The sequence below is a fragment of the Mus caroli genome, chromosome 2 (assembly GCF_900094665.2).
Source record: "Mus caroli chromosome 2, CAROLI_EIJ_v1.1, whole genome shotgun sequence".
In the NCBI taxonomy this organism is placed as follows: domain Eukaryota; kingdom Metazoa; phylum Chordata; class Mammalia; order Rodentia; family Muridae; genus Mus; species Mus caroli.
Window position 1 is genome coordinate 72,701,933 of NC_034571.1, and position 14,513 is coordinate 72,716,445.

At 38.3% G+C, this 14,513-nt stretch overlaps 1 protein-coding gene across 4 annotated transcripts in view; it reads right to left on the reverse strand.

Annotated features, from left to right (window-relative positions):
* Positions 1-14,513, reverse strand: part of Cwc22 (CWC22 spliceosome associated protein homolog) — a 50,044-nt gene that overhangs the window by 8,650 nt on the left and 26,881 nt on the right. For all 4 annotated transcript variants that reach the window (XM_021186238.1, XM_029474264.1, XM_029474266.1 and 1 more), the window contains 6 exons: positions 12,410-12,517; positions 10,812-10,893; positions 6,763-6,823; positions 3,446-3,523; positions 2,425-2,577; positions 702-829 (listed from right to left, as the gene is read on the reverse strand). In XM_021186238.1, the coding sequence (XP_021041897.1) occupies positions 702-829; positions 2,425-2,577; positions 3,446-3,523; positions 6,763-6,823; positions 10,812-10,893; positions 12,410-12,517 (610 nt within the window). The remainder of the gene's footprint in view (positions 1-701; positions 830-2,424; positions 2,578-3,445; positions 3,524-6,762; positions 6,824-10,811; positions 10,894-12,409; positions 12,518-14,513) is intronic.

Consider the following 14,513-nt stretch of genomic DNA (forward strand, 5'->3'; position numbering starts at 1 on the left):
CTCACTGGCCCTTAAAGTTGATTTCTGTAATTACACAACAGATTTGGAAACTTTATACACACTAAGATAGAGATGGCAAATAACATATGTACATGGTTATATGCACACAAGTATGTATTGTGGGCATGCACAGAAAAATGTAAAGGCCTTCCTTAGCTTTTCTTTTTATGTACATATGTATGCACATCTAAATTGTGTAGAAGCACTGGAAAAGCGTAGGAAGGAGGCAGTGAGTGTTTCACAGAAAAGGGTGAATTATCGGAAGACTAAGTTTGTTAGACACATCAGAGACAGCTTCTGTTGTCACAGTGGTAAGTACTCAGGCATCACTACAAGTTCATGATGCTGGTGTCACTAGTGCATCTTCCTGAGGAGGGAGATGAGCCTGATAAAGTACACACATTATATGGAACCAAAGTGGAGAAATGAGATACTGGAATAACATGTGACATGAGCAGAATGGATTTGAAGCCAATCGTAGTGCTAACGAGCAATAGGGAAGGTGAAATGGAAGTTTTTGTGACAGTCCTAGAACAAAGCCCAGAAAAGCACATGTCGTCTCAGGCCTGGAGGCATGTGGCATGCTCACCTTACCCAAAGTCCCAGAGGGCTTTGCCCTGTCAGAGTACAACTGTATGTGCTACCGTGGGGAACTTCCATAGACAGGAAGTCTAAACTTAAACTGTTAGGAGTCAACTTACTCATCCTTTAACCTCGCATTCAGTTTAGGAAGACCCATGTATTCACATAGTTCCTGGAAGAAGATCTTGACAAAAATTCGACTAGACGATGTTGTGGTCTCTTCACTCAGTTTTATACATTCAAGAACCTGAAAATGAAAGGAGAGGATGAAAAAACATTTGTTTGTTTTGTTTTGAAAGACAAGATCCAGTAGCCAAGCAGTTTACACTCTCTCAGAAGGACTAGGACTTTCCATCTCGGAGCAGCACCTCTGAGCACGTCCCTCATGCAGACATGGATTCTTTCTTGGCAAAGCGTAAGACTTCTCTATATTAATTTCCCAATGCTAAGTCGGTACAGAAATAGGTTTCGTTCTTTTTCTTGAGGGAGGTGCTTTTTATAGCTGAGAAGATATCCTGTCTTGAGCGTGTAACATCAAAGTAAAGACTGCTCGCAAACATCCCTCAGCAGAATGTGGTGTGCACAAGGGACGAAGCAAAGTGCCACCAAGGGCATTAGCTATAGTAAGTTAGCACACATACACACACACAAATAAAAACAAACACAAAATGACGGATGATGTATCCTGAAAACTAAGTTTACAGCTTTTACAAACTAACTTGTGAACACAGACTTTAAAAGCAAAACAGAAGAAAAAAAGCCATGTAGCTTTTATGGACTGTGTGTTCTGGAAGCCTATTTTTAGCCAATTGTTTAAAACTTGGCTTCTTTTCTAGAACAGGCGAAATGAAGCAAAGGGTTATTATGATTAGCTGCTGGGTTGGTTTAAAAGTGCCAGTTGAATATAGTTGGATATACTTAGTCCTTAAGTACTATATAGAAACTTATCTGGTACTCCTAAGAGCAGGGGTGGAGACTCACTCCACCATCTGTTTGTGGTATTTTACATCGTAACCTTCTTCTTTTCCTTTGGGATGTGATTTCTCTTTATTAAAATTCTTCTAGCAACTTTACTTCACTTAGACTATATGATTATTTATGACATATGATTGCCGTAGACTTAACTTTTCTCTTACATGGTAACTTTCCTGACATAAATACATGGTAACATTCCTAAAATAAATCCATTACCAAGAATTGTGACTGGACATGCAGGTGATAGCTACCTAACAGCATTTGAATGAACAGTAATTCCATAATAAATATGGGATTAATGCTCAATTTGGTATACATTTCCCCACTAAGAATGGCTTTCTTTATTCTAAGTATGATCCCAGGATCTCCTTCCCATTGCTTAAACAAAAATATCTACTTATCACAGGCTCCTAGAACAATCCTTTCTCTTGAGTCTAAATTAGAGGAACTTTGAAAAAGTTATTCTTTCAGGAAATATGGACAGTAATTCTGAGGCACAAGTGCCACCAAAATAGGGATATGTGTCTCTCCTTTGTTAATAAAGTATGGACGAATATGCACACAGATGTCAAGTATGCAAATACATATTTTCCCTGAAAATATTGCCAGTCATCACTACTGAAAAGCAACGTGGGTTTGGCTGCTATGTATAACCCACAACAGGATTTCTTACACATGCATATTGTCTGACATGGCCTTATATTTCCATGAATGTGTTTCAAAGATAGCAGGTGCAGTCAAAGTGCACTACACATTCATTTTAATTCATGTTTACTGATAGGATAAGTGTGGTCACACCATAATTAATGCATTTTTGACAATAACGGGGGTTAGGAATAAAGAGCAAACACTGATCCAATTACTTACGCTCCACGGAAGTGAATCTGTGTATAAAAGGTGAGCAAACATCTTAGCAACATTTCTCAATTTGTTTGTCTCTAAGCGATGGATGGTGTCGTACTGTTCCTTGAATATACTTTCAAATGATTCCATGTATTCCTTTTTCAGCATACAAAATCGCTATAGGGAAGAAAACTGAAAGTCAACCCCAGCAGAAACTGAATGTCAATACAACTGAACTCACTATTCCTAAATTCCTAAGTTAAATGTTTGTAAACACCTTCAAGAGACATCTATCACCCTATCTTTCTGTGGTAAATGTTCAAAAAAGTTACACAAAGTTTCTCTCTATCTAGATTTATATGTTAGAATAAAGTTATACATTTAGTTGATCCTAAACAGATACATTTTGCATTATATATATATCTGCCTTGGAAATAGTTTATAGATATACTTTAGGGACCAGAAAGATGGGTCAAAGCTTAGTATTTTACATGCTCTTGCAGAGGACCTAAGCTAAGTTCCTAGCAGCCACATCAGGCAGCTCCAACCAGCCTGGAACTCCAGCCCCAGAGAGACCCCTCCCTCACCTCCAGCCTGTCGACACAGGTACTTGCACTCACATGCATGTGCCTGACACATACAAAGACACAATTCAAAATGACACAAACATTTCTTTCTTTCTTTTTTTTTTCTTTTTTTTAAGGTCACATTTACCCTATGCTGCCTAAACAGATTCCTGAGTTTAGTAATTGCTTTGAGTTTTTGAAGACCATTTAGTTGTTTTATATTGGGAAATTGCTGCAAAGTATTTATAATTTCAAGAAATTGTAGAAAAATGGTAACAAATTTAATGTGCTGCAAAATGAAGTGGGAAAGGAAACTGAAAGAGAGAACAATGTGCTCCCAGGGGAAAAAACTAAAACATGTTGTTAACTAAGGATAGACCAGACCACAAAATACAATCAGTAATTCACTATACTATCCTTAGGAATTTTGGGGGGGATTTTTATGAAATCCTGACATGACAATCAAGGCTGTAACTCACCCCAGCTAACAAGCCAAAAAATTTTTCATAGGTCCTTTGTTGGGCACAGCAATCAAGTATCATGTTGCAGAGTTCTTTCTGTTTGGAAAGGAAATTTGCATTAATGACCCAGGACACAATGGAACTATGTTATATGACAATTTACAACGATAATAGTGACTGTATTTTCAAACTAGACTTAAAATTTTTGAAAACCTTGAGAAATTATTTTTAAAAACTCAATGTCAAGTTTATCACTTTTAAAAAGCCTTTAGACTGGCTGGTATCATCTAAAGCTATTTATGATAATTTGATTAAATGACATTCTAAATCAAAAGTATGAATCATTTCTAAACAATTTAGGGCACGAACCAGGTCAAATCATGACATGATTTTTTTCTTTAAAGACTTCTGTGTGGAATTCTTTTACATTTATTTTCACCAACCCAAATACCTAAGATTTAGATTAAACTTATACTTAGATGGTTAGTATAGAAAAAAAAAAAGACACAAGTATTTACAGAAGGACAAATGGTCACTTTTTCAATGTAAATGACCTTCTAGTTGATTTTTAAAAATGTAAAAAAATAAAAGGAACAGGTTTATGATTCAATTTTCTAAGTCTTGAAATAAATGTTTGACTATAGCCTACCTACAAGGGGATGACCATTCTATGTACAAGTCCACAGAGGAATGGACACGATGTACAGACCTATCTACAGAGGGAAATCTAAGGATGGATGGACCAATCCTATAACTGCTGAAATATATTGTTCAACCAGCTATTTAACTGCTTTGAAAAACCTTTCTGTGAAAAATGTTAGCACTAATGAATAAACCCCTGATAAGAAAATCTACTATCACAAATGGCTGACATCTAATTAACTGACAAGTATGGTTTAATAATTCCTGAAATAATTCTAAGGGAGCAGACAGCAATTCCATGAGGAAATGATTCAGGTAACGTAGCAAGCAGAGACAGAATGAGGCCACTGTACAAGTACCTTTTTCTATAAATCTCTTATTAGAATGTCTACATTTTTACAAACACATTAGCTAGAACACATTCATTCTCTAAGCACAAACGAGCCTATACAAATTAAATGTGTATTCCTTCAGTTAAGCTTTTATTTTTAAAATGTCAATGAACTATTCTGAAATTTTGTTACAGTCACTAAGGTATGATTTAAGTACAAACTGTTAGGAGTTTTTGCATAACCAACAGCTGTATGTGCCTAGTTGCTGCTGCCCTAACCAGTCAGCATTGACTATGTCCTCACTGAAGAGTTCTATTGCACAGTGTTGCTCTAGAAACAGATGGTTTAGCATGGAGCAGCCTTGCCAGAGGCATCCCCTGAAAACACCAGAGTGCTTTCAGACACAAAGAAAGAGAGAAAGAAGCAAACCAGTCACAAGTTAATCCAATTCAGTAACATGTTTATGGATGTGTTAAGTTCTAGAAAGATACACTCGGTCAAAATTTCATCTGGTACTGAAAGCCTTTTTAAATTATGCCATTAGATTAACTTGATATATAATATAAAATTCACTTTCAATTATTCCTACTAGTATTGTGTTGTCCAATATGTTAACCATATTTTCACAAAGTGCAGTAACAAGCCAATGCCACTGCTGGCAGAGCCTCTCACAGGGTGAACCACTCTTTTCCCTAGACTATGCACAATGATAAGCACTATTACCTATAGTTTGTGATCATTTTTTTAACCTATCAATTATCTGAGTAATTTTAGGAGTCTATTAGCATACAAAAAATAGATGCATTAAGATACTCCCAAATAGTAATTAATAATCAAAATATGTTGAGGACAGCTCTAGAACAACCACCCTTTAGATTAGCATGGATAAAAATTGTAATGACTTAATTACATTCCACAAATGTAACATGGTCACACAGTAATTTCAGTGTCAATTCTAACTGTAAAGGTTAATTTACTGATTTATTTCCTTCTAAAGATGACATATCAACTATAGTCAAGAAAACATACAGGAACTGTTATTAGTATATAGACTGCACAAATTAAAAAGGAAAACAGACTTTTATAATGTTAAAAAAATTGGTTTTATAAAATTTCAGCATTTCAATAATGAATCAAGAATTTTTTCCACTATATATATTAGTGCCCAAGCACTAATTATTTTACAGGTTAGGGCCAGTGTAACACTGGTCAAAGGGATTCCTTCTACTGCTGTGGTATGAAAACAACAGGGTCAGGGTCAGTCAGTAAGCATGGGCATGTTTTTACTCCAATAAAGCTTTACTTAGGAAAACAGGAAGTGGGTCTGCAGCAGTGTACCAATCAGTACAGATGACCATCTAATCCTGACACAGCTCAGGACCAAGAGACTGGAAACTGAGCAGCCTATTGGAGCACATACATTCACTACTCCCTCTGTGTAGCTCTATGATATGTAAAACAAGATGTGAGCAACAACTCCAAGATAGCCTGGGCTAAGGGTCCAAAGACCTAAAAAAGAATGTAAGGTGACAAGTAGGAAAAACATTACTAAATTCTTTATTCAGCTTGGTGTTTATTATCCTTAGCATCAGGGCTCTGATACCACTTAGGAAACTTTAAGACCCATGAGGCTAATAGAAGACTTTAGGTACTTAGTGCAGCATTAAATGCCTGACCCTTTGCTCTCTGACACAAAGCATACAACCAATTTCTTTTTCTATGAATAAACTGAGAATGAAACAATAATACAAATGCGTCTGTACATAACTTGAGCAGGCATGTGATTGTTGTAGTTCCTCTCAAAATAATTCTCTAGTGCATACATAAGACAGGGATCAAGTGATACTAAAGAACAGAGTCCTCCTGTGCCCTAACAGGCAACCACCCAGAAGTTCTGGGTAAGTACCATGCTTAGAGACAAATACTCCATCCAGTATGCCATCCACAGAGGATGCCATGCTTAGAGACAAATACTCCAGTATGCCATCCACAGAGGATGCAATCTACTAGACACACAACAAAGAACCCCAGGAGTCCTAAGCCTTGGTTTAGAATAAAATTACCAAACTTAAATTTACATGAGTATTTATCATTTTATTGTTTTATTTGGGGAAGGGGGGTCGAAATAGTGTTTCTCTGTATAGCCCTGGCTGTCCTGAACTCACTCTGTAGACCAGGCTGGCCTCGATCTCAGAAATTCATCTGTCTCTGCCTCTGCCTCCTAAGTGCTGGGATTAAAGGTGTGCGCCACTACTGCCCGGCTCATTTTATTGTTTCAATTCACAAAACCCATTAACCTCCTTAAACATTTTAATAATCAATATGTACTTCCTAATAGAAAAAAAAAAGGCATTGACGTACTGTTTGGCTCTCTGCAAACTCCATTTTCAGCAACTTGTGTGCACATTCTTCAAAATCTAAACTATGGGGACAAGATAGTCACAGTAAATAAATTATAGTGTTCTTTACCTGTCATAATATTACTTGGTTATTATTTTAGCTATAAATATATATAATATTAGGGCATTTAACTCTACAAATGACAAAGTACAAGCATGTGTCAGCATGAGGAACCATAAACCTTGCTATGTAGAAGCCAGACCCAAAGGACACACACAATATAATCCTGTATTCCGAACAGGTAAACCCATGGATCACAAGAGGCTGAAAGGACCAAAATAATTGCTAATGGAAAAAGAATTCATTCTGGAGTGTCAAAAATATTTTAGCAATGTTTGAACAACTTTGCAAATACTGTAAAATAATTAACTGCAGATTAAAAAAGCATACATTTTGCAGTGTGTACATACACACACACACACACACACACACACACTCTTTCTTTTAAAGCATATGATTCTGAAGTTGCATTAGCTATAAATACTATATGAATTACCATTGCTGAGTATTTTGGGCATTTTAAGTGGCCAAACAAAATTATTTGCCATTTTAAAACAATAATAAGGGTTATAAAAATGCATTCCTGAATTATTATCTTCCTGACATGATTGTTGCACTGGGAGGGCCTGGCAGTGTGGCCTGTTCCGGAGCATAGGTGGGGCAATGAAAAGTTACATGCAAAGGGGTTGGGGGAAGGATCAGATGTGGGAGGAGACGGGCGAGATGTACAGAGGGTCAGGAAATTGAAAAGAGGTGTGTAGCAATGGGAGATGCGGAACTGGGGGTAGCCACCAGCAAGTCCCAGATACCAGAAAAGCAAGAGGCTCCCAGGACCTAACAGGGATGAAATACCCAACAAAGGGGAGAGAGAACCTGTAGAGACCATATCCAGAGGTTAGGCATGGCCCCAGGTTGAGGGATCATCACAAAAATCACAAAATTTTAACCCAGAATTGCTCCTGTCTAAAGGAAATATGGGAACAAAAAGTGGAGCAGAGACTGAAGGAAACACCATCCAGAGACTGCCCCACCTGGGGAATCATTCCATATGCAGCCATCAAACCCTAACAGTTGCTGATGCCAAGAAGTCCTTGCTGACAGAAGCCTGATGTGGCTGTCTCCTGAGAGGCTGTCAGAGCCTTACTGATACAGAGGTGGATGCTTGCAGCCAACCATCAAACTGAGAACAGGGACCCCAATGGAGGAGTTAGAGAAAGGACTGAAGGTGTAGGCGTTTGCAACCCCAGAGGAAGAACAACAATATCAACCAACCAGACTCCCCCTCCTAAAGCTCCCAGGGACTAAACCACTAACCAAAGAGTTCACATGGAGGGACCCATGGCTCCAGCTGCATATGTACCAGAGGATGGCCTTGTCTGCCATCAGTGGGAGGAGAGGCCCTTGGTCCTGTGAAGGCTCAATGCCCCAGCCTAGGGGAAGGATAGGATGGTGGGGCAGGAGTGAGTGGGTGGGTGGGTGGGGGAGCACCCTCATGGAGGCAGGAGGAGGGGGAGTGGATGGGGGATTTTCGGAGGGGAAACCGGGAAGGGGGATAACACTTGAAATACAAATAAACAAAATAACAGATTTTTAAAAAAAGAGAAAAAAGAAAAGTTACATGCAACACAAGATGCTGGTGTTGAAGTAGTATTTAAAAATGATTATGTCGCCGGGCGTGGTGGCGCACGCCTTTAATCCCAGCACTCGGGAGGCAGAGGCAGGCGGATTTCTGAGTTCGAGGCCAGCCTGGTCTACAAAGTGAGTTCCAGGACAGCCAGGGCTATACAGAGAAACCCTGTCTCGAAAAACCAAAAAAAAAAAAAAATGATTATGTCAATGTGTCCAATTTAAGAAACTTTATTGTCAGGGACACTGCAGTCCATCTCCCTCTGATACAATCTTAAAAATGTAAACACTGACCACCATTGAGGAGCAAGAATGAGGGGGATGCTTCACCTTCCACACAAAGCCAGCTACTAGAGTAATCTAGGAATCATAACAACAGGGAGAAATGATGACCAGCAAACTAGTCATCAAGAAAAAAAATTTAAATGCCAATTCCTAAATAGCTCAGTGGTCAACTGACTTTTGTTTGTACAAGATTTCTTGAAGCAAGGTTCTGGAACACAGCTTGCTCGGTGGAAGAAACTGAGCATAACCAGGTTCAATCCTCAGATTCCCCCAAGTGATTACATGAAACGCTCTCACACCATCTGACTCAGCCACTTCATTTCATCAAGCCTGGATGCTATAAAGACTTTAGAAAACACACACACACACACACACACGAGGGGGCAGGGATCTGTAATCCAACCTCCTTTCAGGGTAGGCAAGCAGTGCTGACATATAGTGTCCCTCCTGTCTTGAGACAGCAGAGGCACAGCTCTGTTCTGCCTACCTTCTCCAAGCTGACATGTATCAGAGCACTCCCTACACTCCTAACAAGTCACGAGCAACTCCACTTTCAAAGGAGGCACAGACCAGACATTTGATCATGTATTTTAGTCAGTGATCACCCATTTGTTCCCTTTACTGTTTTCCAATAAACAAAAGCCCTTGGCTCATGTTTCCAAAGGCTTTCTGTAAAGCATTTACTCACAATAATGTTTTTGTGACTCTAATAAAATTCAACACCCAGTTCCATTGCTTAAAAAAAAAAAAAAAGAAGTTAATCTTTTGCTTTTGGTGAGCAATGACAGCATTTCACTGTCTAGACATTTGATAACAAACATATTTTATGAGACTTATCACCAAAGAGTCTCATTTGTAAGCCCTCCATAGTGCATCTACTGATCACTTGTGCTTTTCCTGTAATGCGTGTGGGTTTTTAAGTCTAGCAACCACTGTCACAGATAACTGCATGGGCTGGTCGTCATGTAAGGTCTGTGGGCACAATGACGAGGAAGAGCTACTGTGTAAGAGTAGCTGCCGTTTGTGTCTTGGTGCTTTTGTTTTTGGTAATTTCTGTGAATCAGAGATTAGCAAAGTTAAGGTAACTTAAACAAGGGTTTTTTGCTAGTCAGTTGTTCAGAGCTGCACTGAACCTCTTCTCAGTCAGTGCTGACAGCAGCGGTAGAATGATCTGCTTCTGATGGTTAACATTGGATGTCTGAAAAGGACAGCAGGGGTGGCAAACTAAAAACATTCTCAACTTCTGGCTGTACAGAAAAACTACAAGTTTCTTCATGCACAAGACAAAGAGATAGGTCAAGATAAACAAAACGTCTTTCTAACCCACATTCTGCTGTAGTCCTCTATTTGAAGTTTTCAAACGATGAAAACAAGAGGACTCCTACTTGTGACTCAATACTGCTATGACATCATCATACTCTCAGAACCTACCAACAACCACAACCAGAAAACAGCCCTCCTCCCGTGTGAAATGTAAACGTGTGCCCAGTAAACCAACAGGCTGATTCCTATGCAAAACAACAGATGGACTAAGCATCTACAGGTCTTGTGCACTTCTCTTCAAATGGAACACGTAGGCTTCAAAGGAAAAGAGATTTATTTTCATGATATCCTGGTATTTCTTAATACTACTTCAAGGGGTCTTCAAAAACCTCCTCAAGTGTAACTCCCAATCCCATTTCTACCCACTGCATCTGCACAGGATTCGTGCTTCTCAACAGAACCTGGATTAACAACCACAGAGGAGGAGGAGCCATGGAATTGTCATTAACACTCGAATACTGTGATAGCTTTGAATAGAGAGCTGGTGATTTTTAAGGTTTAACTACAGGAAATGACCCACTAAAAAGAAAACAGCATCTATTCAGGTAACACAATTAGGACATTTCGGTAAGTAACGACACATTACTTTCTAAGAACAGAACAGACGTGCTGGGGCCTCTGAGCTTGAGTACAGGACAGGGTGAAGCAAGCACTGTGGGAATGCTGAAACGATGTCTAAGTCTCTGTATTCAGACTCTTAGTGTGATCACTGATCTTGCTTACCCATCTCTTATCCAAAATAAAAATAAAAGATCAACTGAGCTATAGACTCTTACCTTGACTGAATGGCAAGATAGATTGTACGGCGAAATGAGACTAGGTTGATTTCTGTTTTGTCATGAATAGTTACTTTTTGCCCTGAAATAAATTAAACATAACAATTATAAAAATATAAAAAGTTTATTCTATAATCAAATTCAATAATTACAACGTTGTTTGTAAAATGGTATCTGTAGGATTAATGGAGTCACTGTCTCTTGCCATATCATTTTGTTGGATCAGAGTCCATAACACCAAAATAATTATGTTTGTAATAATTATGCCATCAACACAGAATGCAATCTACTAGGACACAGAACAAAGAACCCCAGGAGTCCCAAGCCTTGGTTTAGAATAAAATTACAAAACTTATATTTACATGAGTATTTATCATTTTATTGTTTTATTTTATGTTTGCCTCTATATTACAAACTCATTTAGACACCATAGAAGGGGTTGTCTGATACTGAGGCTTCATAGAATATTATTTCTAGAGTCATAAACAATGTTGATTAAGTAGATGACCTGGATGGGCTGAAATTCAGTTTAACAGAACAATGGGTTCTGGCAGGTTGGCTCTGTCCGATGTGTTTATGTGTCAAAATCTGTTAATTGATATGAGGAAACTTTTCTTATACGTAATTATTAATATTCTAAACAAGAAATTCTAAAGGGAAATGTAATATATAGAGATTTAGGTGACTTATTAAAGATGACAGGCTTCAAAGGAAAAAATGGAGAAATCCAATCTATTTTTTGTTGGTTTTTTTTTTTTATGTGTGTGTGTTTTCATAAAATGTTACAGAATGGGGGCTTGAGAGATGGCTCAGTGGTTAAGAGCACTAACTGATCTTCCAGAGGTCCTGAGTTCGATTCCCAGCAACTACATGGTGATTCACAACCATCTGTAATGGGATGCGATGCCCTCTTCTGGTGAGTCTGAAGACAGCTACAGTGTATTCATATACATAAAATAAAATCTTAAAAAACAAAAAAGTTACAGAGCAACAATTTAACTGTAAAACATACATTACCCATATATATACATATATGTGTATGTGTGTGTGTATAGTGTATGTGTGTACATGTATATATAATTTTTTAAATATATCCAGATATATAATTCAGGTAAGTAATGCCTGGCTTATGTGGCTGCTATTTTATGATACTCAACCAAAGTAAAGGCTGAGCTTGTTTTTCTGTGGAGTGATGTAATCACCAAAGAGGAAGAACATGAATCTGTTTCTGTACAAATGTAGTTGTTGGCCTCCCTACTTTATTTTGCCAAAATGAATAGCAAGTATCTAGTCATTCACATCTGTCACACACTTGCCAAGGTTACATAAATCACACACCCTCTACATGAATGTACCTTTAGAACTGAAGGTCTAAAATATCAAATTAAAATTATGTTGTTGGGAAAAACTGAACATCCTTGTTTAATACTTTAGGGACTGTGTTCTGTCAGAGAAGGTGCTGAAAAGTGTCCCCTGTCTTCCCCCACCACACCGCAGGGCATCCTTCACAATCCTTCCTTGGTGAGCAGAGAAAGCCACTCTAGAGTGGTGCCTCAGAACTCACCTCTTCCCAGAGTGTTTACAAAGCCATACTTTACCTCCTTCCTCGTCTTCTCCTTCCTCCTCCTCCTCTTCCTCCTCCTCGTCTTCACTACTTCCAGCTCCTTGGTCTGTGTTTGAATCACTGTCTCCTTCATCAAGGATTTCTACAAATCAAAGTCAATTTAAGAAGAAAAAATAATTAATGAGCTAGATACATGTACCCCATTCTGAGAAGTGAATCTAATTTTAACTGTTTACCTACTAGCAAACATAATCACACAAGCCTCAGGCTATGGCAAGGAAACAATTAGAATGATCTGATGTTAACAAGCTGTGTCACTCTTTGCTAGGTGAAATGTGTTCATGGAAACAAGGGAACGCAAGAAGACAGAAAAGGCACATGATGTTTCTGAGTGGGTAAGAGCACCAGGAAAAAACTGGAGCTCACAGCTAGCATTTCAAAGTTTAAATGTTATCTTCAGAAAGAAGGCAGTCTATGATGAAAGCTAAAGCCAGCAGAATGCAGAGTTAAGAGTGGACAGACGCCAGGTGTGGTGGCGCATGCCTTTAATCCCAGCACTTAGGAGGTAGAGGCAGGCGGATTTCTGAGTTCGAGGCCAGCCTGGTCTACAAAGTGACAGTCAATCAAAAGTCTTTTCATGTGTAAAACTAAAACAAGTTTAAACATCATAAAACTGGTAAAGCCATCTTTATTATTTCCTAAATACAATGTTTATTTAGATCTAAATGAAGGTCTATGAAAGATGACAAAGAGCATCAACCACATCAATAGTGTAATGCCAAAGTCGGCCACAATTCTATCTTGCAGTGTTGCTGTCAGTGCCCACCAGCATGGCACTTTCTCATTTATTATAATCACTCAAGTTTTAGTACAAAGTTTTAACTCACTTTTAGAAACTTCTAATTTCTTTATATTTTGCAGAGCAGTGTAAATCAGGAAGTCATATACTTAATGTTAGCGGAGAATATCATGCTGCAGGAACAATCATTTATTAAGACTACAGAGCTACTATTTATACTTAGCCCTTATCTGACAAATCTTAAAACCATTTCTTGCAAATGCAACTTCAAGAAACACTCCAGTGTCTAGCTGATTATGCAACGAGCGAGCATAGACTTTGAAAAGAAGAAACTATTTAGTATTCAAAAGTCGGAAGGCAGGCACTCCTGCTGTTTGACCAAATGCTGGAAAACCCAATCCACCAGTACACCTGGGTCACTCAGAGGTGCTAATTACCAAAGCTGTGCTCACTTCCTGCTGGGGTCATTTTTTATGCCAGTTCCAGGGGAACATTTTACTAAAGATGAAGGTCAAATTAACTGTCTGATAGTTTACAGCATCCTCTTTTCCCACTCCTTTAAAAATCAACTTCCCAAAATTCGGTAGGCACTGGCAACTAGATTTCATCAGATGAATAAAACAGAGTTTCAGAAAAGAGTCTATGATTCCCGAGGGGAACCTGAAACCTGTCAGACGGCCTATGAGGTCAACACTATGTTCCTAATAATTTTAAGGTATTAGCTGCCCTCTCACTGAATTGCTATTTACAAAAACAGACAAGAGCAATGGGGTTAAAATTACTGCAATCTAAGCACAAATCAAGACACCAAAATGGACCAGGAATCAATGCTGCTTTCTGCCACACTTGCAGAAGAAAAAAAGCCCATTTAAATTATGAATGCCCTAGATGAAGATGTAAAATAGAAATTTTATTACATCTTTTCTTGAACGACAGTGTAGCACTTACATTACAGAACCATCGATGGACTCCCTACAGGACAAGGCTGGGGTAACTGCCTGAGGTTAAGATAAAGTGGCAACCTTTCACTTTTATTTGAAAAAAAAAAATGGCCAATATCATCCATACATGTTGTTAGGTATTCTGCAAGCATTTTCAAATGCAACAAAATGACACTCTCAATTTAAAAACAGAAACAAACAGTATTTGCCACCATGATACAGTTTAAGCTTGTAATAATAAATTTAATTTTTACAAAGTATATATTTATTCTTCAATAGCTTCCCAACACTGGGACAAAAAAAAAAAAGAGAGACAGGTGGCAACATTAACAACTGTGAGTTTTGATTTTGAGGATATTCATGTTAGCACAAGCGCATACACATCAACATCATCATCA